General features: G+C 42.6%; 5 protein-coding genes across 8 annotated transcripts in view; 4 read left to right on the plus strand and 1 right to left on the minus strand.

Moving 5' to 3' along the window:
- The window catches only part of Rbcn-3B (WD repeat-containing protein Rbcn-3B), a 393,934-nt gene that overhangs the window by 101,971 nt on the left and 265,297 nt on the right, over nucleotides 1–26,666 (minus strand). The window lies entirely within an intron of this gene.
- Nucleotides 1,737–5,330, plus strand: LOC139751325 (uncharacterized). The gene is made up of 2 exons (XM_071666670.1): nucleotides 1,737–1,836; nucleotides 4,204–5,330. Exons 1-2 carry the CDS (start codon nucleotides 1,825–1,827, stop codon nucleotides 5,257–5,259), a joined length of 1,068 nt encoding a protein of 355 aa, XP_071522771.1. The 5' UTR covers nucleotides 1,737–1,824; the 3' UTR covers nucleotides 5,260–5,330.
- On the plus strand, nucleotides 9,631–12,576 carry LOC139751323 (uncharacterized). The gene is made up of 2 exons (XM_071666668.1): nucleotides 9,631–9,730; nucleotides 11,478–12,576. The coding sequence occupies exons 1-2, from the start codon at nucleotides 9,719–9,721 to the stop codon at nucleotides 12,537–12,539; spliced, it is 1,074 nt and encodes a 357-aa protein (XP_071522769.1). The 5' UTR covers nucleotides 9,631–9,718; the 3' UTR covers nucleotides 12,540–12,576.
- LOC139751324 (uncharacterized) lies at nucleotides 16,236–19,251 on the plus strand. Its single transcript, XM_071666669.1, has 2 exons — nucleotides 16,236–16,354; nucleotides 18,122–19,251. Exons 1-2 carry the CDS (start codon nucleotides 16,343–16,345, stop codon nucleotides 19,178–19,180), a joined length of 1,071 nt encoding a protein of 356 aa, XP_071522770.1. The 5' UTR covers nucleotides 16,236–16,342; the 3' UTR covers nucleotides 19,181–19,251.
- Nucleotides 22,995–26,008, plus strand: LOC139751326 (uncharacterized). Its single transcript, XM_071666671.1, has 2 exons — nucleotides 22,995–23,094; nucleotides 24,845–26,008. Exons 1-2 carry the CDS (start codon nucleotides 23,083–23,085, stop codon nucleotides 25,862–25,864), a joined length of 1,032 nt encoding a protein of 343 aa, XP_071522772.1. The 5' UTR covers nucleotides 22,995–23,082; the 3' UTR covers nucleotides 25,865–26,008.

Genomic DNA, 26,666 nt, shown 5'->3' on the forward strand with positions numbered 1-26,666 from the left:
CATGGCCTCATCCTCCTCCTCCTGTCCACGTCACAGACTCAGGTTTACATCTCTTGTCTCGAGATGACCTCTGGCACAGCGAGACACTAACACCCCCACACACACACCAAGCATAGGTTGGGATACGCCCAATGTGCTGCAGGGGCCACACTCAGGGCCTCTCCCTTCACCACTTCAAGGTACCCCCCCACACACACCCTCTTCCTCTAGCACCATGGTTCCCCCCCCCCCCCCCCCCCGACAGATCCAGCTCACCTTACCCCCCTGATATAGTCTACCTTGATTTGAATTTTCATGCAAATTCATTTTAAGTGAGAAAGACACACTACCTCCCTAACACCGACCAACGAAATGATTGGCCAGTGTGTGTGTGTGTGTGTGTGTGTGTGTGTGTGTGTGTGTGTGCGTGTGAGAGAGAGAGAGAGAGAGAGAGAGAGTACCTCCTATCCTCCTATGAGTACCTGATACGAGATTCTGCGAAATGACAAGTTAGCGCGTAGCGCCTCCCGCTAGAAAATCTAGTTACGAAGAACGAGTCGTCTGAGTGACGTATTTTCAAGTGGTGTATTTGAAATGGCGAGAATCTATGTCGTGGACTGAATGCCAACAGCCCAGGAGTGGGAAGAGATCGAAAGAAAAGACAGCAACCTGGACCGAAGTAAAGAAACTTGACAGCCACTGAAGTGCTGGCTCCCTGCGCAGCCATGACTAACCTTCACTTTACCCCTGTGGGTAATACTGGTATCATCTGACCTCGGTGGCTGACTACCACCTACTAAAAGGGGGAAAGTCAGATACACATGTACATACAAGCACGACAAAGTACATACGCAGCCAAGGAGATACCTACACACAGACATACCGTTACAGCGCGTACATACCACTACGACACAGCCACATCCCAACCTGTGAACTTAATAAGTAGACGACCATCCCAGTGTTGGTGTGAACACTATTTACATAATCCCTGTGCAAACCAATGCTCATGTTTTTTTCCAAGGTCAATTTCAGTCTTCGCTTGTTAATTCTGTGAAGTTTATCATTATTGTTTTATCAGTATCATTATTATTATTACTGCAAACTTAAAACATGGCTATAAAACACTGCAACACCAGTAATAATATCTTGGAACTTGGTTTTAGCATTATACGACATATATGTAACTTGTGCAAGATGACACACAAAATGTAAATGTTGTCGCAAACTTCCACCATTGGTAAGTTTGGTGTGTCGTGAGCTCACACCATTTGAAGTTTGGTGTACAATATTCTCACTATACGAGACCTCAGTGAAGTTATCTCTTCTCGATTTCGATGTTATAAACTCTCAATATAATGTAGCTGGTCACAGATGACGCCGCCACAAAGGTTTGGCGTTTTCAAGCGAAATTTCATGAAATTTCGTACTCATCATATTTGCCCTGTATTCCTTACACATATCTGACGAACGTATTGTGAACATCAATCAAATGATACATCTTCCTCACCATTTCTCTCGCATGCTCTAGGATCAAGTGAGAAAAAGGAAAAATGAAATTTGTTACCAATCTATACGTCGACACGCTTCCTTCAACTTTCCTACACATCGCATGTCGTCTCCTGCTGATCCTGGCCCCCAATCCCTTACGCCTTTTTTAAACAGCTGCTTATATTATCCTCATCTTCAGCCATATTTTACTCATAAATAAGAATGAAATTTGAACGTTACGGGCGTGGCAGAGTTCCGTGTACACGGGAGGGGGAGGAGCCAAGCTACCCCATGACTATAAAAAGCGCGGGAAAGTACCAGTAAACACAGTCCATCCCTCCTCACCTGACCAGCATCATGAACGCTCTCGTACGTATAACATTATCATCAGTTGCTTTAGTGATATACTGACCGTTTCACTGGTAAGTTCTCACTACGAGTTTCCAGAGCTGTGTAACTTTTCGGCAGAATATTGTGTCCACCGATTCTAAAATTCACATTCTAACAGAACCTTACAAATTCACGCGTAGCATAACTTTTTTTCCCCTCCTTCAACTACCTTAAGTCTTCGTAGGCACATAATGCTTTTTTTTGTTATTTGTTTACATTTTCTCGTCAAACTCTTTTGGTAAATCTTGATAAAACTGTCATATTTAAATTTGCGTAAAACCACGACCTTTATGTTACAATGTTTAATGCGACTACGCATCTGGTACGCCCTGACCTTCATCATGTCAGCTTCCTCTTGGCGTAACACTCGTCACCTTATTACTGACGTAACTTCAGTTACGTTACCCATCTATCACTATATAGTAACATCATATCAGTAAATCTGTCATATGAAATTATTGGTGGAAGCCTTCGTTGTCATCTATTGGTGTTACCTTCTGCCGTGTTATCCAAATATTACCGTAACATTTGGTTACGTTATTTGGCCAATGGCGTAACATTGGGTCAGGTTAACTGAACTTGTGGCATAATAATCTTGTTCATTTTCCACTGCAATCATCTAGAGTTCCGCTATAATGATAGGCAGTAACGCCGAAGTATAACTTAAGTTTTCCAAATCCATACTTCATCTACTATGCATTAAAATACTCGTGAGTTTTCCAAGCCTACGTTTTAAGGTGAAGATGGGCAGGTAGAGTCAGCCAGTCCAGGGTCACCAAGTTGGAGTTACCAGCTATAAAACCACTTATTGCTAACAGGCAGCGAATCACGTCATGTATATACGTATACACTGCGTTATTACGGTCATTAACTTTACAGACCATGTCGGATCTTCCGTTACGAAAGGAACAACTGGTTAAACAAATAATTCCATTATATATCCATCAGGAAGACTCTAGAGGGCATCACACGGAAGATGGGGCTCCCTACTAACCTGACCACGATCGTGGTTCGTAAAAACCCCGGGAAGATGCCACTGGTCGCGTCCCGACTTGCGCATCTTCAACTCTTCCTCCGTTTTTACCTGTGAACCACCCGACCAGCCCTTCCCTGGGCAGGTACCGAGATATTGCACTGCACGTTTATCTTGCCTTGCATAACTGTCGCGTCTATATGACAATATACCAACCATCATGCAGTAAAACAGGGAATGTGCGGCTCGGTTGAAACTACTGTCATTTTGTTTTCACTTCCTGAGCAGATGGAATTCAAATGTAAACAAACTTTTATATTAATAACATCGACTTGTAAAAACACAGTTCGGGAAGGAAATATGTTCTCTAAATCAGTATATTCCAAGGTTCAACGTTATACCTACAATCAGTATATTTGCAACGTACTTTACATTGTCATGCGTAGGTCGTGCTTAGGACTGTGTAAGCCTGCATATTAAATATTCAGCCATCATTTACGGCGGAATACACAACGCTTGGAAATAAGTCTGATTTTCATATCAGACTTTTGAAGGCTGCGTTAAAGCCACGCAATAACACCAAAGATTAAAGCAAATGATAATAAGGCAATTTTTATCTTGTAAGAACAGTACGCACCACTGCCTGCAAGCAGCGCTCCCACACTGGCAATACAAGCAAAACTTTCTCACTCTCTCTTGGTTTAATCTAATTTAACGGAAGTAAGATGAACGTGTGAGTGAAGTTGCTTGCTAGGATGAGCAAACTAACGGATGACGGTAATGCGTTTACCTTTTGAAATATTTCTTGGTAGTTTCTTGGAGGTTCAGTCTGAACTGTTGTCTCGCTTGTAAACAGTTGCAGTCTCACCATTACCATGGAAAATATGAACGGATGCGACACTCACAAGGAAATATGTACCATGTCAATCTAAGTGCGCCGCCTGCCATTAATGGTGGGTACTCAATCCAACAACAGGAAAAACGTCTGTGTCGTTTCCACTCATTCCCCCTGTGACAGGGGTTACTGTCGTGCTCATGTACTTAATTAACACAGACAAATTTTCTTAGAGGAATGGTCGGCGGAGACTCGCTGTTTGCTTGATGTGAACGAAAAATAACGAGCAGCCGCATTACCGTGTATGAACCGCTCTACTCCCGCCAACATGACATGATCACGGTAGAAACATGGTCAGAAGAATAAATCTTTATGTGTAAAAGAAGTCTGGTTTGTAAGGAATCAATGAAGCTAGCATTCTCGATTCACGAAACGAGTCAACCAGCGAAGAGAAAAGTGGTATGAATATCAGGCTGTCAACACTTGATCTGCCCCACCTCATCTGGGGACGAAGTTAAACAAACCTATTTTGTTTCAGGTGGTGATATCAGCGTGCATCTGCCTGGCATCAGGCCTGCCTCAGTACTACCCATACTCGGCTGGCTATGTTGCCCAGCCGTATGCCGCTGTTGCACCCTACGCGGCCGCACCAACAGCCCACGTCACCTACGACTACAACATCATCCCTGATACAGCTGAGGCCCCACCAGCTCCTGGACAATATGTCGTGGCCCCTCCACTACTACCCACCGAGTACAAGGGTATGCACCATTCCCAGGATGAACTGGGTCAGTTTGCCTTCGGTCACACTTCCCTCCATCAGGCACATAATGCTGTCAGGGATTTCACAGGTGCTGTCCAAGGTACCTACACTTACATTGATGCGGACGGTAATGAGGTGATTGCCAACTACATCGCTGACCAAGATGGCTTCCGTGTCTCCTCCAATGCCCTGCCTGTTGCTCCAGTCTTTGAAGGAGAGGCACCAGTGGCCCCAGAGTTCAAACTGGAGGCTCCTGTCTTTGACTTGGAGGCTCCCGTCTTTGATTTGGAGCAAGTGGAAGACACCGCCGAGGTGGCTGCTGCCCGTGAAGAGCACTTCCGCCTGGTAGAAGAGCACAAAGCTGTTGTCGCTGCAGCACTGGCAGCCGCCGCTGCTGAGGAAACCGCTGAAACTCCCGCTGAGGAAGAGCCAGCTGAGGAAACAATCGTTGAGGCTGCCGATGACGTGACTCTGGCAGAAGAAGTTCCTCTCGAAGAAGAAGTTCCTGTGGCCGAAGAAGCTACTCTAGCCGAAGAAGTTCCTCTGGCCGAAGAAGCTCCTCTGGCCGAAGAAATTCCTCTGGCCGAAGAAGAGCAGCCAGCAGCAGTAGTAGAAGAGGAGCCAGCACCAGCAGAAGAGACAACAGTAGAAAGGCGCCGCAAGCGTCAGGTACTAATTCCACAGTTCTACAGAGCCCTGCCCGTACAACCCCTTCTTCTCAACGCAGAAAGTACAGTGGAAGGTGCTGTTGGTACGGCCGCTCTTCGTGATGCTGAAGTCCTCCGCATCGTCCACAACCCTAATCATGGCACCTCCTACAGACTTGATTAAGGCCACTCTCCCCCACCCTGACAATGACAACCATTCTCTTTATGATCTACCCACATGGACACAATCTATTACCTTAAAGTTTCAAACCTAAGCCAAGACTTGATGTTACAAGGACACGTACACCTGTACATCTACCAAGTAAAACATCTTGATATTCAAATTGTACATCAGTGTACTGTACTCAACACAAACTGTACATCACAGAACTTAAGTGTCACACTTAACACTACGATACTCAAAACCATTTTCCACATTTAACCTTTGGACACTTTGTTCTTGGAACACTGATAACTAATATGACCTTCCTTCTGTAACAGTGACAGTTTGAGGATATACGCTGCTCATATTTCTGTATATACATCATTTGAAACTTTATGATAATAAACAGATGAATCAAATAGGCTGTTTCTTTAAAGTTTTACCTGACCTTTAGATAGAGAAGTAAAGTTTTACCTGACCTTTATATAAATAAGAAGCAAAGGTTTACCTGATATTTGTGTAATAAGAAGCAAAGTTTTACCTGACCTTTATAAAATCAAGAAGCAAAGCTTTACCTAACCTTTATATAAATAAGAAGCAAAGTTTTACCTGACCTTTGTGTAATAAGAAGCAAAGTTTTACCTGTCCTTTATATACATAAGAAGCAAAGTTTTACCTGACCTTTGTAATAAGAAGCAAAGTTTTACCTGTCCTTTATATACATAAGAAGCAAAGTTTTACCTGACCTTTGTAATAAGAAGTAAAGTTTTACCTGACCTTTATATAATTAAGAAGCAAACTTTTACCTAACCTTTGTGTAAATATGAAGCAAAGTTTTACCTGACCTTTATATAATTAAGAGGCAAAGTTTTACCTGACCTTTGTGTAAATATGAAGCAAAGTTTTACCTGACCTTTGTGTAAATATGAAGCAAAGTTTTACCTGACCTTTGTGTAAATATGAAGCAAAGTTTTACCTGACCTTTATACAATTAAGAAGCAAAGGTTTACCTGAACTTTGTGTAATAAGAAGTAAAGTTTTACCTGACCTTTATATAAATAAGAAGCAAAGGTTTACCTGACATTTGTGTAATAAGAAGCAAAGATTTACCTGACCTTTATATAATTAAAAAGCAAAGCTTTACCTGACCTTTATATAATTAAGAAGCAAAGTTTTACCTGACCTTTGTGTAATTATGAAGCAAAGTTTTACCTGACCCATAACCACATAACAGGCAAAGTGTTACATGTCATTTAACGAAAGTTTTACTCGGTCTTTATGTAATTTCTTAGTTACATAAAGGCCCGAGCTTTATGCAAATAAGAAGCAAACAGTTACTTGACCTCTATGAATTAAGAAGCAAAGTTTTACAAGACCTTGATGTAAAGAAGCAAAGAATTACCTGAATCTTATGTAAATATGAAGCAAAGTTTTAAAGGACCTTTACGTAAAGAAGAAAAGTTTTACTTGACCTTTATGGAAATAAAAAGTTTTACCTTACGTTTATGTAAGTAGGAAGTAAAAGAGAATTTCAAAATAAGATATACTTTAACAAAGAAACGTCAACATTAACGAGCATACCCAGTATGTCTCCCTTCGCAACATTACTCACCATCATTTCCCTTATGAAGAGATACTTCATCAAACTCCTCGCTAAACACTCCACAAACAATAACTCACTTTACAATAAACAAATGCATCAACGACTCTCACTCTATAAACCTAAATTCAGTCTATCCTAAACCATTACATCTTCACTACACCCTCAATAATCCTAATGTTATTCTACCTCAGACAAAAGCATCTTCACTACACACTAAGCAAGTTCATCTTCACCTCACCCTCTACAACATGGCCCTTATCATCACTAGGAAGATGAGCAGTACGTCTTAATGTTATATCTTCACTACACACTAAGCAAGTTCATCTTCACCTCACCCTCCACAACATGGCGCTTATCATGACTAGGAACATGAGCAGTACGTCCCACTGTTTTATCTTCACTACACACTAAGCAAGTTCATCACCTCACCCTCCACAACATGGCCCTTATCATGACTAGGAACATGAGCAGTACGTCTTACTGTTTTATCTTCACTACACACTAAGCAAGTTCATCTTCACCTCACCCTCCACAACATGGCCCTTATCATGACTAGGAACATGAGCAGTACGTCTTACTGTTTTATCTTCACTACACACTAAGCAAGTTCATCTTCACCTCACCCTCCACAACATGGCCCTTATCATCACTAGGAACATGACCAGTACGTCCTACTGTTTTATCTTCACGTCCTAAATCTTCCTAACACCATGTTCTTAAAGGATGCTTAGGCATCCTGGGAGAGTCCTTCTTTGTACACGGCCCATTCCCTCGTTATCGCTACTGTGTTCATCCATCACTACAAACTACACACCTTCACTACTTCCTTAACCAAATATCTTCAAACTATACTCCCAACATCACGTGTACTGTCCTCTATACGTTACGCTAAAGGCCGCAAAAAACATATAACGTTAAATGTGATATTTTTACTTAAAAGAATTACATGATCGGGAAACAAAAGTTTTTCTACTTTGGAGTAAAGCATAAAACTATCATAGTTTACGTCGTCAATGGACACCACCACCCATGACCCCTGATTTTCAAATGACAGAAATAATAATATAATATAACAATAGTAACTCACGTCTGTCCAAGTTATAAACAGGCTGGAATCTCTGGCATATAAATGTGATATGAAGTTTCTTCTTCACTTTATAATAAGAGTGGACACGAACATTACAGGACCATGGTTGGGCTGGCATGACATTATGATGACATCATTGTCACCGTCCACACTCCAATGGATACACAGTTAACAGAAGGGGAGGGTCATCTCCAGGTTTCTACCGAGTTTTACTGGTTATACTGGGCCGCAACTTACAATGAAAAGAAGACTAAAGTCTACATTGTAACCATAAGGTCATGGGAAGTTGGCTATACTGTACCCCTGGACTTCCAGATGACGCCCAGTAAACCGGACCAATGGACTTACATAAGACATCAAGTAAACTGGACCCTTTATACTACCTCAAGACGTCAAGGAAACTGGACTCTTGGATTTCCATAATAGGTTGAGTTAACTGGAAGTCTGGACTTTTGTACGAGGGTCAGAAAACGTGAGCCCCAAGAATTCCAAAAAAGGATGTCGACTGAACTGGAACCATCGACTTCCATAACAGGAGGTCTTTTTAATAGAGGCCTGAACTTAACAGGAGGTCGTTTAACTGGAACCCTGGACTTCTATACGAAGTGTTCGGGTAAACTGAACTTTTGGACTTGTATAAGCGAAGATTGGGTAAACTGGACCCCTGCACTTCCATATGAGAAGGTAGACTAGACTAGACTGATAAGGAGTCACGTAAACCAAACCAGTCTTCGCAAAGAGGGGTTTGGGTAAACTCGACCCGAATTCCCTAAGATATGTCGAGTACAGTGCACCCAAGTTTTCCATAGGGATAGGAGGGGGGGGGGGGGGGGGGGGGGGGGTTGAACAAACTATATCCTAGTTCTCGCTAAAAGTGGGTTAGGTAAACCATATCCCCAGTCTTCCACAAGACGGGGTAAGGTTAACTTGCAACAGTCTCCTGCCCTCCAGGTCTTCACTCAGTACATAAGTGGGAACTTCCCCCTGACAGAGCTCCTGCATGGAGAGAGAGAGAGAGAGAGAGAGAGAGAGAGAGAGAGAGAGAGAGAGAGAGAGAGAGAGAGAGAGAGAGAGAGAGAGAGAGAGAATGTTCAACCTAATCAGCAAACTTCGTTCAAACACAAAACTGCTCTTGTAAACTCACACCACACCACAGGTAAGTATGGTGTGTCGTGAGCTCACATCACAAGAAGTCTGGTGCACAATGATCTTACAATATCAAGTCTCATTGTTGCTTATTCTTACTGACAACTGTATTGTGACCTGCCATAAGGTGACCACACCACACCAAAGCTTTCCTCTCCCACCAACACAAACTCCCACAACATTCATATTATTTCCCTCTATATTCCACACAAATCTTTATGGCACTCTGGTCATTAATCAAATCATAAAAAGGCTGAGGTTCAACTTCAACATCCTCACCATTGCCCACAAACACAAGATCAAACCAATGAAACAATTCCAAATTCGTTACCAGCCTCCATGTCAACATTCTCGCTGGCTTTAACTTTCCTTCATATCTCACGTCCTCGTCCACTGATATCCTGCACTCCCTCACCCCGTTACTCCCTCTACCATCTCCATCACTAACTAATACCTTTAACCACATCGATGAATTATACTCATGACCCATATTGTATTAATAGATAAGGATGGTATTTGAACGTTACGGGCGTGGCAGAGTTCCGTGTACACGGGAGGGGGAGGAGCCAAGCTACCCCATGACTATAAAAAGCGCGGGAAAGTACCAGTAAACACAGTCCATCCCTCCTCACCTGACCAGCATCATGAACGCTCTCGTACGTATCATCAATACTGTTTCTCTTTACATTGCTTTACTGAACTAATGAGCGCTTAAGTATTCCCTTCTCGTTCTTTCTTTCATAATACTCAGCCGTTTCCAGAGGTAGCGCTACGTACAGACAAAGAAAGGCTGCTTTCGCTCACATCCATTCTCTAGTTGTCGTGCGCAATGCATGAAGCCACAGCCCTCTATCCACCAAGCCCAACAGTGCTTTCCATAATTTCCTCCGGCTGTTGTACATACCCTGGTTCAGTCCACTGATAGCACGTCGAACAATCGGTTCCAGTTCACTCTATCCCGTGCAAGACTTTCACCCTCCTGCATCTTCAGGACCTAGTCACTCAAAATCTTTATCATTCCATTTTTTCCATCTCCAATTTGGTCTCCACTTCCTCCTTGTCCCCTCCATTTCTGCTGCACATATTCTTTTCGTCAACCTCTCCTAATTTAGCACTTCCTCCTTAGCTCTCTCAACCAAACTTCTATTAACTCCCTCTTATTAAGTCATACTTGTGATCGCGTCTTGTAAGATTCTTCTGAAGCAAACTTTAATATCGAGTCAAACAATCCTGGTTAATTCAGTCATCACACACAACCAATACTATGCTGCTATTACTCTTTACTTAATGGACTTCCGCAGTGTAGGGGGTTAGTATTACGCATTCACGGGCCGACAAGGGTCGAGGACATAAGTTCGACTCCCGGCTAGGGCAGTCGGTCCACAGTCAACCTAGCTGTTCATCAATCCCTAAGGGTTGGTCGAAAAAATGGGTACCATGGCTCAGGCTCGCGCGAACACACACACACACACACACACACACACATGATGCGTTTGGGGTAAACCATGGAAATGTCTGTGGGGCCTGGATGTGGAAAGGGAGCTAAGGTTTCGGTACATTACACATATCAGTTATAGACTGAGTGTGAACGAATGTGGCGTTCTTTGTCTTTCCCTGGCGCTACCTCGCTAGAGGGGTGGCGACGATAATGGATGAAGGCACCAAGGACGATTATGAACATGTGTATATATGTATATGTCTGTGTATGTACAAGATGAAATGTATATGTATGTATATGAGCGTTTATGGCGTTTATGTATATGCATATGTATTGGTGGGTTGGGTTATGCCTCGTGTTTCCTTGCACTACTTCGGAAGACGGCAATTAAATATAATAAAAAGAATACATACATAACCACACACACAGACACACACACATATATATATATATATATATATATATATATATATATATATATATATATATATATATATATATATACTCTGATAAATGTATGTCTAGTCAACCTTTTTATTCAATTACTGAGATAATTTGCTGTCTTAGGCTCACACTCCTGCTAATGGCTGGAATAGCTCATTAACCTACTTAAGTACAATGTCTGTGACTTCTTAAATTTAAGAACACAAAACAACACTACAAGTATTAACTACATATTTTCAGCGACTCACAACGTGTACTCTAACTCCCATACAGCTTTAGTAACTGGGGCATCTTAAATCTATCGAGATGTACTGAGTATTAGCTCATTAATTGTTACATGCACGGTATAATACGCATCCATTATACATCATTTAGAATGTGAAGTGCAGGAAGATGTCAGTCTCATTCTATGAGTCAGCCTAGAGTGCAAAGTAAAACATAGGGTTATATAACAGGCTGTCAACACTTGATCTGCCCCACCTCATCTGGGGACGAAGGTAAACAAACCTATTTTGTTTCAGGTGGTGATATCAGCGTGCATCTGCCTGGCATCAGGCCTGCCTCAGTACTACCCATACTCGGCTGGCTATGTTGCCCAGCCGTATGCCGCTGTTGCACCCTACGCGGCCGCACCAACAGCCCACGTCACCTACGACTACAACATCATCCCTGATACAGCTGAGGCCCCACCAGCTCCTGGACAATATGTCGTGGCCCCTCCACTACTACCCACCGAGTACAAGGGTATGCACCATTCCCAGGATGAACTGGGTCAGTTTGCCTTCGGTCACACTTCCCTCCATCAGGCACATAATGCTGTCAGGGATTTCACAGGTGCTGTCCAAGGTACCTACACTTACATTGATGCGGACGGTAATGAGGTGATTGCCAACTACATCGCTGACCAAGATGGCTTCCGTGTCTCCTCCAATGCCCTGCCTGTTGCTCCAGTCTTTGAAGGAAAGGCACCAGTGGCCCCAGAGTTCAAACTGGAGGCTCCTGTCTTTGACTTGGAGGCTCCTGTCTTTGACTTGGAGGCTCCCGTATTTGACTTGGAGCAAGTGGAAGACACCCCCGAGGTGGCTGCTGCCCGTGAAGAGCACTTCCGCCTGGTAAAAGAGCACAAAGCTGTTGTCGCTGCAGCACTGGCAGCCGCCGCTGCTGAGGAAACCGCTGAAACTCCCGCTGAGGAAACAATCATTGAGGCTGCCGATGACGTGACTCTGGCAGAAGAAGTTCCTCTCGCAGAAGTTCCTGTGGCCGAAGAAGCTACTCTGGCCGAAGAAGTTCCTCTGGCCGAAGAAGCTCCTCTGGCCGAAGAAATTCCTCTGGCCGAAGAAGAGCAGCCAGCAGCAGTAGTAGTAGAAGAGGAGCCAGCACCAGCAGAAGAGACAACAGTAGAAAGGCGCCGCAAGCGTCAGGTACTAATTCCACAGTTCTACAGAGCCCTGCCCGTACAACCCCTTCTTCTCAACGCAGAAAGTACAGTGGAAGGTGCTGTTGGTACGGCCGCTCTTCGTGATGCTGAAGTCCTCCGCATCGTCCACAACCCTAATCATGGCACCTCCTACAGACTTGATTAAGGCCACGCTCCCCCACCCTGACAATGACAACCATTCTCTTTATGATCTACCCACATGGACACAATCTATTACCTTAAAGTTTCAAACCTAAGCCAAGACTTGATGTTACAAGGACACGTACACCTGTACATCTACCAAGTAAAACATCTTGATATTCAAATTGTACATCAGTGTACTGTACTCAACACAAACTGTACATCACAGAACTTAAGTGTCACACTTAACACTACGATACTCAAAACCATTTTCCACATTTAACCTTTGGACACTTTGTTCTTGGAACACTGATAACGAATATGACCTTCCTTCTGTAACAGTGACAGTTTGAGGATATACGTTGCTCATATTTCTGTATATACATCATTTGAAACTTTATGATAATAAACAGATAAATTGAATAGGCTGTTTCTTTAAAGCTTTACCTGACCTTTACATAAATAAGAAAAGTTTTACCTGACCTTTGTGTAATAAGAAGCAAAGCTTTACCTGACCTTTATATAAATAAGCAAAGTTTTACCTGACCTTTGTGTAAATATGAAGAAAAGTTTAACTGACCTTTGTGTAATAAGAAGCAAAGCTTTACCTGACCTTTATATAAATAAGAAGCAAACTTTACCTGACCATTGTGTAATAAGAAGCAAAGCTTTACCTGTCCTTTATATAATTAGGAAGCAAAGTTTTACCTGACCTTTGTGTAAATATGAAGCAAAGTTTTACCTGACCTTTGTGCAAATATGAAGCAAAGTTTTACCTGAACTATAATCAAATAGCAGGCAAAATGTTACATGTCATTTAACGAAAGTTTTACTCGGCCTTTATGTAACTTCTTAGTTACATAAAGGCCCGAGCTTTATGCAAATAAGAGGCAAACAGTTACTTGACCTCTATGAATTAAGAAGCAAAGTTTTACAAGACCTTGATGTTAAGAAGCAATGAATTACCTGAATCTAATGTAAATATGAAGCAAAGTTTTAAAGGACCATTATGTAAAGAAGAAAAGTTTTACTTGACCTATATGGAAATAAAAAGTTTTACCTTACGTTTATGTAAATAGGAAGCAAAAGAGAATTTCAAAATAAGATATACTTTAACAAAGAAACGTCAACATTCACGAGCGTACCCAGTATGTCTCCCTTCGCAACATCACTCACCATCATTTCCCATATGAAGAGATACTCCATCAAACTCCTCGCTAAACACTCCATAAACAATAACTCACTTTACAATAAACAAATGCATCAACGACTCTCACTCTATAAACCTAAATTCAGTCTATCCTAAACCATTACATCTTCACTACACCCTCAATAATCCTAATGTTATTCTACCTCAAACAAAAGCATCTTCACTACACACTAAGCAAGTTCATCTTCACCTCACCCTCCACAACATGGCCCTTATCATGACTAGGAACATGAGCAGTACGTCCTACTGTTTTATCTTCACTACACACTAAGCAAGTTCATCTTCACCTCACCCTCCACAACATGGCCCTTATCATCACTAGGAACATGAGCAGTACGTCCTACTGTTTTATCTTCACTACACACTAAGCAAGTTCATCTTCATCTCACCCTCCACAACATGGCCCTTATCATAACTAGGAACATGACCAGTACGTCTTACTGTTTTATCTTCACGTCCTAAATCTTCCTAACACCATGTTCTTCAAGGATGCTTAGGCATCCAGGGAGAGTTCTTCTTTGTACACGGCCCATTCCCTCGTTATCGCTACTGTGTTCATCCATCAGTACAAACTACACACCTTCACTACTGCCTTAACCAAATATCTTCAAACTATACTCCCAACATCACGTGTACTGTCCTCTATGCGTTACGCTAAAGGCCGCAAAACATATAACGTTAAATGTGATATTTTTACTTAAAAGAATTACATGATCGGGAAACAAAAGTTTTTCTACTTTGGAGTAAAGCATAAAACTATCATAGTTTACGTCGTCAATGGACACCACCACCCATGACCCCTGATTTTCAAATGACAGAAATAATAATATAATATAACAACAGTAACTCACGTCTGTCCAAGTTATAAACAGGCTGGAATCTCTGGCATATAAATGTGATATGAAGTTTCTTCTTCACTTTATAATAAGAGTGGACACGAACATTACAGGACCATGGTGGGGCTGGCATGACATTATGATGACATCATTGTCACCGTCCACACTCCAATGGATACACAGTTAACAGAAGGGGAGGGTCATCTCCAGGCTTCTACTGAGCTTTACTGGTTATACTAGGCCGCAACTTACAATGAAAAGAAGACTAAACTCTACATTGTAGCCATAAGGTCATGGGAAGTTGGCTATTCTGTACCCATGGACTTCCAGATGACGCCCAGTAAACCGGACTAATGGACTTACATAAGACATCAAGTAAACTGGACCCTATATACTACCTCAAGACGTCAAGGAAACTGGACTCTTGGATTTCCATAATAGGATGAGTTAACTGGAAGTCTGGACTTTTGTACGAGGGTCAGAAAACGTGAGCCCCAGGAATTCCAAAAAAGGATGTCGACTGAACTGGAGCCATCGACTTCCATAACAGGAGGTCTTTTTAATAGAGGCCTGAACTTAACAGGAGGTCGTTTAACTTGAACCCTGGACTTCTATATGAAGAGTTCGGGTAAACTGAACTTTTGGACTTGTATAAGCGAAGATCGGGTAAACTGGACCCCTGCACTTCCATATGAGAAGGTAGACTAGACTAGACTGATAAGGAGTCACGTAAACCAAACCAGTCTTCGCAAAGAGGGGTTTGGGTAAACTCGACCCGAATTCCCTAAGATATGTCGAGTACAGTGCACCCAAGTTTTCCATAGGGATAGGAGGGGGGAGGGGTTGAACAAACTATATCCTAGTTCTCGCTAAAAGTGGGTTAGGTAAACCATATCCCTAGTCTTCCACAAGACGGGGTAAGGTAAAATTGAAACAGTCTCCTGCCCTCCAGGTCTTCACCCAATACATAAGTGGGAACTTCCCCCTGACAGAGCTCCTGCATGGAGAGAGAGAGAGAGAGAGAGAGAGAGAGAGAGAGAGAGAGAGAGAGAGAGAGAGAGAGAGAGAGAGAGAGAGAGATTATTCAACTAATCACCAAACCTCGTTGAAACACAAAACTACTCTTGTAAACTCACACCACACCACAGGTAAGTATGGTGTGTCGTGAGCTCACATCACAAGAAGTCTGGTGCACAATGATCTTACAATATCAAGTCTCATTGTTGCTTATTCTTACTGACAACTGTATTGTGACCTGCCATAAGGTGACCACACCACACCAAAGCTTTCCTCTCCCACTAACACAAACTCCCACAACATTCATATTATTTCCCTCTATATTCCACACAAATCTTTATGGCACTCAGGTCATTTATCAAATGATAAAAAGGCTGAGGTTCAACTTCAACATCCTCACCATTCCCCACAAACACAAGATCAAACCAATGAAACAATTCCAAATTCGTTACCAGCCTCCATGTCAACATTCTCGCTGGCTTTAACTTTCCTTCATATCTCACGTCCTCGTCCACTGATATCCTGCACTCCCTCACCCCGTTACTCCCTCTACCATCTCCATCACTAACTAATACCTTTAACCACATCGATGAATTATACTCATGACCCATATTGTATTAATAGATAAGGATGGTATTTGAACGTTACGGGCGTGGCAGAGTTCCGTGTACACGGGAGGGGGAGGAGCCAAGCTACCCCATGACTATAAAAAGCGCGGGAAAGTACCAGTAAACACAGTCCATCCCTCCTCACCTGACCAGCATCATGAACGCTCTCGTACGTATCATCAATACTGCTTCTCTTTACATTGCTTTACTGAACTAATGAGCGCTTAAGTATTCCCTTCTCGTTCTTTCTTTCATAATACTCAGCCGTTTCCAGAGGTAGCGCTACGTACAAAGAAAGGCTGCTTTCGCTCACATCCATTCTCTAGCTGTCGTGCGCAATGCATGAAGCCACAGCCCTCTATCCACCAAGCCCAATAGTGCTTTCCATAATTTCCTCCGGCTGTTGTACATACCCTGGTTCAGTCCACTGATAGCACGTCGAAAAATCGTTTCAGTTCACTCTATCCCGTGCAAGACTTTCACCCTCCTGCATCTTCAGGACCTAGTCACTCAAAATCTTTATCATTCCAATTTTTTCCATCTCCAATTTGGTCTCCACTTCCTCCTTGTCCCCTCCATTTCTGCTGCACATATTCTTTTCGTCAACCTCTCCTCAGGCATTCTCTCCTTAATCCTAATTTAGCACTTCCTCCTTAGCTCTCTCAACCAAACTTCTATTAACTCCCTCTTATTAAGTCATACTTGTGATCGCGTCTTGTAAGATTCTACTGAAGCAAACCTTAATATCGAGTCAAACAATCCTGGTTAATTCAGTCATCACACACGACCAATACTATGCTGCTATTACTCTTTATTTAATGGACTTCCGCAGTGTAGGGGGTTAGTATTACGCATTCACGGGCCGACAAGTGTCGAGGACATAAGTTCGACTCCCGGCTAGGGCAGTCGGTCCACAGTCAACCTAGCTGTTCATCAATCCCTAAGGGTTGGTCGAAAAAATGGGTACCATGGCTCAGGCTCGCGCGAACACACACACACACACATGATGCGTTTGGGGTAAACCATGGAAATGTCTGTGGGGCCTGGATGTGGAAAGGGAGCTAAGGTTTCGGTACATTACACATATCAGTTGTAGACTGAGTGTGAACGGATGTGGCGTTCTTTGTCTTTCCCTGGCGCTACCTCGCTAGAGGGGTGGCGACGATAATGGATGAAGGCACCAAGGACGATTATGAACATGTGTATATATGTATATGTCTGTGTATGTACAAGATGAAATGTATATGTATGTATATGAGCGTTTATAGCGTTTATGTATATGCATATGTATTGGTGGGTTGGGTTATGCTTCGTGTTTCCTTGCGCTACTTCGGAAGACGGCAATTAAATATAATAAAAAGAATACACACATAAACACACACACACAGACACACACACACACACACACACATATATATATATATATATATATATATATATATATATATATATATATATATATATATATATATATACTCTGATAAATGTATGTCTAGTCAACCTTTTTATTCAATTACTGAGATAATTTGCTGTCTTAGGCTCACACTCCTGCTAATGGCTGGAATAGCTCATTAACCTACTTCAGTACAATGTCTGTGACTTCTTAAATTTAAGAACACAAAACAACACTACAAGTATTAACTACATATCTTCAGCAACAACAACAACGTGTACTTTAACTCCCATACAGCTTTGGTAACTGGGGCATCTTAAATCTATCGAGATTTACTGAGTATTAGCTCATCAATTGTTACATGCACGGTATAATACGCATCCATTATACATCATTTAGAATGTGAAGTGCAGGAAGATGTCAGTCTCATTCTATGAGTCAGCCTAGAGTGTAAAGTAAAACCTAGTTATATAACAGGCTGTCAACACTTGATCTGCCCCACCTCATCTGGGGACGAAGGTAAACAAACCTATTTTGTTTCAGGTGGTGATATCAGCGTGCATCTGCCTGGCATCAGGCCTGCCTCAGTACTACCCATACTCGGCTGGCTATGTTGCCCAGCCGTATGCCGCTGTTGCACCCTACGCGGCCGCACCAACAGCCCACGTCACCTACGACTACAACATCATCCCTGATACAGCTGAGGCCCCACCAGCTCCTGGACAATATGTCGTGGCCCCTCCACTACTACCCACCGAGTACAAGGGTATGCACCATTCCCAGGATGAACTGGGTCAGTTTGCCTTCGGTCACACTTCCCTCCATCAGGCACATAATGCCGTCAGGGATTTCACAGGTGCTGTCCAAGGTACCTACACTTACATTGATGCGGACGGTAATGAGGTGATTGCCAACTACATCGCTGACCAAGATGGCTTCCGTGTCTCCTCCAATGCCCTGCCTGTTGCTCCAGTCTTTGAAGGAGAGGCACCAGTGGCCCCAGAGTTCAAACTGGAGGCTCCTGTCTTTGACTTGGAGGCTCCCGTCTTTGACTTGGAGGCTCCCGTCTTTGATTTGGAGCAAGTGGAAGACACCCCCGAGGTGGCTGCTGCCCGTGAAGAGCACTTCCGCCTGGTAGAAGAGCACAAAGCTGTTGTCGCTGCAGCACTGGCAGCCGCCGCTGCTGAGGAAACCGCTGAAACTCCCGCTGAGGAAGAGCCAGCTGAGGAAACAATCACTGAGGCTGCCGATGACGTGACTCTGGCAGAAGAAGTTCCTGTGGCCGAAGAAGCTACTCTGGCCGAAGAAGTTCCTCTTTCCGAAGAAGCTCCTCTGGCCGAAGAAATTCCTCTGGCCGAAGAAGAGCAGCCAGCAGCAGTAGTAGAAGAGGAGCCAGCACCAGCAGAAGAGACAACAGTAGAAAGGCGCCGCAAGCGTCAGGTACTAATTCCACAGTTCTACAGAGCCCTGCCCGTACAACCCCTTCTTCTCAACGCAGAAAGTACAGTGGAAGGTGCTGTTGGTATGGCCGCTCTTCGTGATGCTGAAGTCCTCCGCATCGTCCACAACCCTAATCATGGCACCTCCTACAGACTTGATTAAGGCCACTCTCCCCCACCCTGACAATGACAACCATTCTCTTTATGATCTACCCACATGGACACAATCTATTACCTGAAAGTTTCAAACCTAACCCAAGACTTGATGTTACAAGGACACGTACACCTGTACATCTACCAAGTAAAACATCTTGATATTCAAATTGTACATCAGTGTACTGTACTCAACACAAACTGTACATCACAGAACTTGAGTGTTACACTTAACACTACGTTGCTCAAAACCATTTTCCACATTTAACCTTTGGACACTTTGTTCTTGGAACACTGAAAACTAATATGACCTTCCTTCTGTAACAGTGACAGTTTGAGGATATACGCTGCTCATATTTCTGTATATACATCATTTGAAACTTTATGATAATAAACAGATGAATGAAATAGGCTGTTTCTTTAAAGCTTTACCTGACCTCTACATAAATAAGAAAAGTTTTACCTGACCTTTGTGTAATAAGAAGCAAAGCTTTACCTGACCTTTATATAAATAAGAAGCAAAGTTTTACCTGACCTTTATATAAATAAGAAAAGTTTTACCTGACCTTTGTGTAATAAGAAGCAAAGCTTTACCTGACCTTTATATAAATCAGAAGCAAAGTTTACCTGACCTTTGTGTAATAAGAAGCAAAGCTTTATCTGTCCTTTATATAATTAAGAAGCAAAGTTTTCCCTGACCTTTGTGTAAATATGAAGCAAAGTTTTACCTGACCTTTGTGCAAATATGAAGCACAGTTTTACCTGAACTATAATCAAATAACAGGCAAAGTGTTACATGTCATTTAACGAAAGTTTTACTCGGCCTTTATGTAACTTCTTAGTTACATAAAGGCCCGAGCTTTATGCAAATAAGAAGCAAACAGTTACTTGACCTCTATGAATTAAGAAGCAAAGTTTTACAAGACCTTGATGTAAAGAAGCAAAGAATTACCTGAATCTTATGTAAATATGAAGCAAAGTCTTAAAGGACCTTTACGTAAAGAAGAAAAGTTTTACTTGACCTATATGGAAATAAAAAGTTTTACCTTACGTTTATGTAAGTAGGAAGTAAAAGAGAATTTCAAAATGAGATATACTTTAACAAAGAAACGTCAACATTAACGAGCATACCCAGTATGTCTCCCTTCGCAACATCACTCACCATCATTTCCCATATGAAGACATACTCCATCAAACTCCTCGCTAAACACTCCATAAACAATAACTCACTTTACAATAAACAAATGCATCAACGACTCTCTCTATAAACATAAATTTAGTCTATCCTAAACCATTACATCTTCACTACACCCTCAATAATCCTCATGTTATTCTACCTCAGACAAAAGCATCTTCACTACACACTAAGCAAGTTCATCTTCACCTTACCCTCCACAACATGGCCCTTATCATGACTAGGAACATGAGCAGTACGTCTTACTGTTTTATCTTCACTACACACTAAGCAAGTTCATCTTCACCTCACCCTCCACAAAATGGCCCTTATCATGACTAGGAACATGAGCAGTATGTCTTACTGTTTTATCTTCACTACACACTAAGCAAGTTCATCTTCACCTCACCCTCCACAACATGGCGCTTATCATGACTAGGAACATGAGCAGTACGTCCTACTGTTTTATCTTCACTACACACTAAGCAAGTTCATCTTCACCTCACCCTCCACAACATGGCTCTTATCATGACTAGGAACATGAGCAGTACGTCTTACTGTTTTATCTTCACGTCCTAAATCTTCCTAACACCATGTTCTTAAAGGATGCTTAGGCATCCTCGGAGAGTCCTTCTTTGTACACGGCCCATTCCCTCGTTATCGCTACTGTGTTCATCCATCAGTACAAACTACACACCTTCACTACTTCTTTAACCAAATATCTTCAAACTATACTCCCAACATCACGTGTACTGTCCTCTATGCGTTACGCTAAAGGCCGCAAAACATATAACGTTAAATGTGATATTTTTACTTAAAAGAATTACATGATCGGGACACAAAAGTTTTTCTACTTTGGAGTAAAGCATAAAACTATCATAGTTTACGTCGTCAATGGACACCACCACCCATGACCCCTGATTTTCAAATGACAGAAATAATAATATAATATAACAACAGTAACTCACGTCTGTCCAAGTTATAAACAGGCTGGAATCTCTGGCATATAAATGTGATATAAAGTTTCCTCTTCACTTTATAATAAGAGTGGACACGAACATTACAGGACCATGGTGGGGCTGGCATGACATTATGATGACATCATTGTCACCGTCCACACTCCAATGGATAAACAGTTACCAGAAGGGGAGGGTCATCTCCAGGCTTCTACTGAGATTTACTGGTTATACTGGGCCGCAACTTACAATGAAAAGAAGACTAAAGTTTACATTGTAACCATAAGGTCATGGGAGGATGGCTATACTGTACCCCTGAACTTCCAGAAGACGCCCAGTAAACCGGACCAATGGACTTACATAAGACATCAAGTAAACTGGACCCTTTACACTACCTTAAGACGTCAAGTAAACTGGACTCTTGGATTTCCATAATAGGTGGAGTTAACTGGAAGTCTGGACTTTTGTACGAGGGTCAAAAAACGTGAGCCCCAAGAATTCCAAAAAAGGATGTCGACTGAACTGGAGCCATCGACTTCCATAAGAGGAAGTCTTTTTAATAGAGGCCTGAACTTAACAGGAGGTCGTTTAACTTGAACCCTGGACTTCTATATGAAGAGTTCGGGTAAACTGAACTTTTGGACTTGTATAAGCGAAGATTGAGTAAACTGGACCCCTGCACTTCCACATGAGAAGGTAGACTAGACTAGACTGAAAAGGAGTTATGTAAACCAAAACAGTCTTCGCAAAGAGGGGTTTGGGTAAACTCGACCAGAATTACCTAAGATATGTCGAGTACAGTGCACCCTAGTTTTCTCATGGGGGGGCGGGGGATGAGCAAACTATATTCTAGTTTTCACTAAAAGTGGGTTAGGTAAACGATATCCATAGTCTTCCACAAGACGGGGTAAGGTAAACTTGCATCAGTCTCCTGCCCTCCAGGTCTTCACTCAGTACACAAGTGGGAACTTCCCCCTGACAGAGCTCCTGCATGGAGGGAGGGAGAGAGAGAGAGAGAGAGAGAGAGAGAGAGAGAGAGAGAGAGAGAGAGAGAGAGAGAGAGAGAGAGAGAGAGAGAGAATGTTCAACCAATCAGCAAACTTCGTTCAAACACAAAACTGCTCTTGTAAACTCACACCACACCACAGGTAAGTATGGTGTGTCGTGAGCTCACATCACAAGAAGTCTGGTGCACAATGATCTTACAATATCAAGTCTCATTGTTGCTTATTCTTACTGACAACTGTATTGTGACCTGCCATAAGGTGACCACACCACACCAAAGCTTTCCTCTCCCACCAACACAAACTCCCACAACATTCATATTATTTCCCTCTATATTCCACACAAATCTTTATGGCACTCTGGTCATTAATCAAATAATAAAAAGGCTGAGGTTCAACTTCAACATCCTCACCATTCCCCACAAACACAAGATCAAACCAATGAAACAATTCCAAATTCGTTACCAGCCTCCATGTCAACATTCTCGCTGGCTTTAACTTTCCTTCATATCTCACGTCCTCGTCCACTGATATCCTGCACTCCCTCACCCCGTTACTCCCTCTACCATCTCCATCACTAACTAATACCTTTAACCACATCGATGAATTATACTCATGACCCATATTGTATTAATAGATAAGGATGGTATTTGAACGTTACGGGCGTGGCAGAGTTCCGTGTACACGGGAGGGGGAGGAGCCAAGCTACCCCATGACTATAAAAAGCGCGGGAAAGTACCAGTAAACACAGTCCATCCCTCCTCACCTGACCAGCATCATGAACGCTCTCGTACGTATCATCAATACTGTTTCTCTTTACATTGCTTTACTGAACTAATGAGCGCTTAAGTATTCCCTTCTCGTTCTTTCTTTCATAATACTCAGCGGTTTCCAAAGGTAGCGCTACGTACAGACAAAGAAAGGCTGCTTTCGCTCACATCCATTCTCTAGTTGTCGTGCGCAATGCATGAAGCCACAGCCCTCTATCCACCAAGCCCAACAATGCTTTCCATAATTTCCTCCGGCTGTTGTACATACCCTGGTTCAGTCCACTGATAGCACGTCGAACAATCGTTCCAGTTCACTCTATCCCGTGCAAGACTTTCACCCTCCTGCATCTTCAGGACCTTGTCACTCAAAATCTTTATCATTCCATTTTTTCCATCTCCAATTTGGTCTCCACTTCCTCCTTGTCCCCTCCATTTCTGCTGCACATATACTTTTCGTCAACCTCTCCTCAGGCATTCTCTCCTTAATCCTAATTTAGCACTTCCTCCTTAGCTCTCTCAACCAAACTTCTATTAACTCCCTCTTATTAAGTCGTGCTTGTGATCGCGTCTTGTAAGATTCTTCTGAAGCAAACTTTAATATCGAGTCAAACAATCCTGGTTAATTCAGTCATCACACACAACCAATAGTATGCTGCTATTACTCTTTAGTTAATGGACTTCCGCAGTGTAGGGGGTTAGTATTACGCATTCACGGGCCGACAAGGGTCGAGGACATAAGTTCGACTCCCGGCTAGGGCAGTCGGTCCACAGTCAACCTAGCTGTTCATCAATCCCTAAGGGTTGGTCGAAAAATTGGGTACCAAGAGCAGGCTCGCGCGAACACACACACACACACACATGATGCGTTTGGGGTAAACCATGGAAATGTCTGTGGGGCCTGGATGTGGAAAGGGAGCTGAGGTTTCGGTACATTACACATATCAGTTATAGACTGAGTGCGAACAAATGTGGCGTTCTTTGTCTTTCCCTAGCGCTACCTCGCTAGAGGGGTGGCGACGATAATGGATGAAGGCACCAAGGACGAATATGAACATGTGTATATATGTCTGTGTATGTACAAGATAAATGTATATGTATGTATATGAGCGTTTATGGCGTTTATGTATATGCATATGTATTGGTGGGTTGGGTTATGCCTCGTGTTTCCTTGCGCTACTTCGGAAGACGGCAATTAAATATAATAAAAAGAATACATACATAAACACACACACACAGACACATACACACACATATATATATATATATATATATATATATATATATATATATATATATATATATATATATACTCTGATAAATGTATGTCTAGTCAACCTTTTTATTCAATTACTGAGATAATTTGCTGTCTTAGGCTCACACTCCTGCTAATGGCTGGAACAGCTCATTAACCTACTTAAGTACAATGTCTATGACTTCTTAAATTTAAGAACACAAAACAACACTACAAGTATTAACTACATATCCTCAGCAACTCACAACGTGTACTCTAACTCCCATACAGCTTTAGTAACTGGGGCATCTTAAATCTATCGAGATGTACTGAGTATTAGCTCATCAATTGTTACATGCACGGTATAATACGCATCCAATATACATCATTTAGAATGTGAAATGCAGGAAGATGTCAGTCTCATTCTATGAGTCACCCTAGAGTGCAAAGTAAAACATGGGGTTATATATCAGGCTGTCAACACTTGATCTGCCCCACCTCATCTGGGGAGGAAGGTAAACAAACCTATTTTGTTTCAGGTGGTGATATCAGCGTGCATCTGCCTGGCATCAGGCCTGCCTCAGTACTACCCATACTCGGCTGGCTATGTTGCCCAGCCGTATGCCGCTGTTGCACCCTACGCGGCCGCACCAACAGCCCACGTCACCTACGACTACAACATCATCCCTGATACAGCTGAGGCCCCACCAGCTCCTGGACAATATGTCGTGGCCCCTCCACTACTACCCACCGAGTACAAGGGTATGCACCATTCCCAGGATGAACTGGGTCAGTTTGCCTTCGGTCACACTTCCCTCCATCAGGCACACAATGCTGTCAGGGATTTCACAGGTGCTGTCCAAGGTACCTACACTTACATTGATGTGGACGGTAATGAGGTGATTGCCAACTACATCGCTGACCAAGATGGCTTCCGTGTCTCCTCCAATGCCCTGCCTGTTGCTCCAGTCTTTGAAGGAGAGGCACCAGTGGCCCCAGAGTTCAAATTGGAGGCTCCTGTCTTTGACTTGGAGGCTCCCGTCTTTGACTTGGAGCAAGTGGAAGACACCCCTGAGGTGGCTGCTGCTCGTGAAGAGCACTTCCGCCTCGTAGAGGAGCACAAGGCTGTTCTTGCTGCCGAACTGGCAGCCGTCGCTGCTGAGGAAACAGCTGAAACTCCTGCTGAGGAAGAGCCAGCTGAGGAAACAATCATTGAGGCTGCTGATGATGTGACTCTGGCAGAAGAAGTTCCTGTGGCCGAAGAAGCTCCTCTGGCCGAAGAAGCTCCTCTGGCCGAAGAAATTCCTCTGGCCGAAGAAGAGCAGCCAGCAGCAGCAGTAGAAGAGGAGCCAGCACCAGCAGAAGAGACAACAGTAGAAAAGCGCCGCAAGCGTCAGGTACTAATTCCACAGTTATACAGAGCCCTACCCATAGAACCCCTTCTTCTCAACGCAGAAAGTACAGTGGAAGGTGCTGTTGGTACGGCCGCTCTTCGTGATGCTGAAGTCCTCCGCATCGTCCACAACCCTAATCATGGCACCTCCTACAGACTTGATTAAGGCCACGCTCCCCCACCCTGACAATGACAACCATTCTCTTTATGATCTATCCGCATGGACACAATCTATTACCTTAAAGTTTCAAACCTAAGCCAAGACTTGATGTTACAAGGACACTTACACCTGTACATCTACCAAGTAAAACATCCTGATATTCAAATTGTACATCAGTGTACTGTACTCAACACAAACTGTACATCACATAACTTCAAGTGTCACACTTAACACTACGATACTCAAAACCAATTTTCCACATCTAACATTTGGACACTTTGTTCTTGGAAAACTGATAACTAATATGACCTCCCTTCTGTAAGAGTGACAGTCTGAGGATATACGCTGCTCATATTTCTGTATCTACATCATTTGAAACTTTATGATAATAAACAGATGAATTCAACAAATATTTTCTTTACAGTTCTATATAACCTTTACATAAGTAGGAAGCAAAGTTTTACCTAACCTTTACATATATAAGAAGCAAAGATAATTCATTTTGAGTATAATTCATAACTGAATAGCCAACATTCATGAGTATACACATAATGTCTCTCTCCACAATATCTATCCCTATCACGGGTGGTGACACCATCAGATTTTTCTCTACATGATCAAGAAACCTCACCTCACCATAAGCCTGTGCATCTTCAACACACCAATGAAAAGTCTGAATTCACTTAACCCTAAATAAACACATCTTTATCACACTCAATAAGCCTAAATTTATTTCGTTCCCATTCAATACATCTTCAGTACACCATCAGTAAGTGCATCTTTACATCACCCTTCATAAAAATACTTT

Source organism: Panulirus ornatus, chromosome 11, assembly GCF_036320965.1.
Source record: "Panulirus ornatus isolate Po-2019 chromosome 11, ASM3632096v1, whole genome shotgun sequence".
Classification (NCBI taxonomy): Eukaryota; Metazoa; Arthropoda; class Malacostraca; order Decapoda; family Palinuridae; genus Panulirus; species Panulirus ornatus.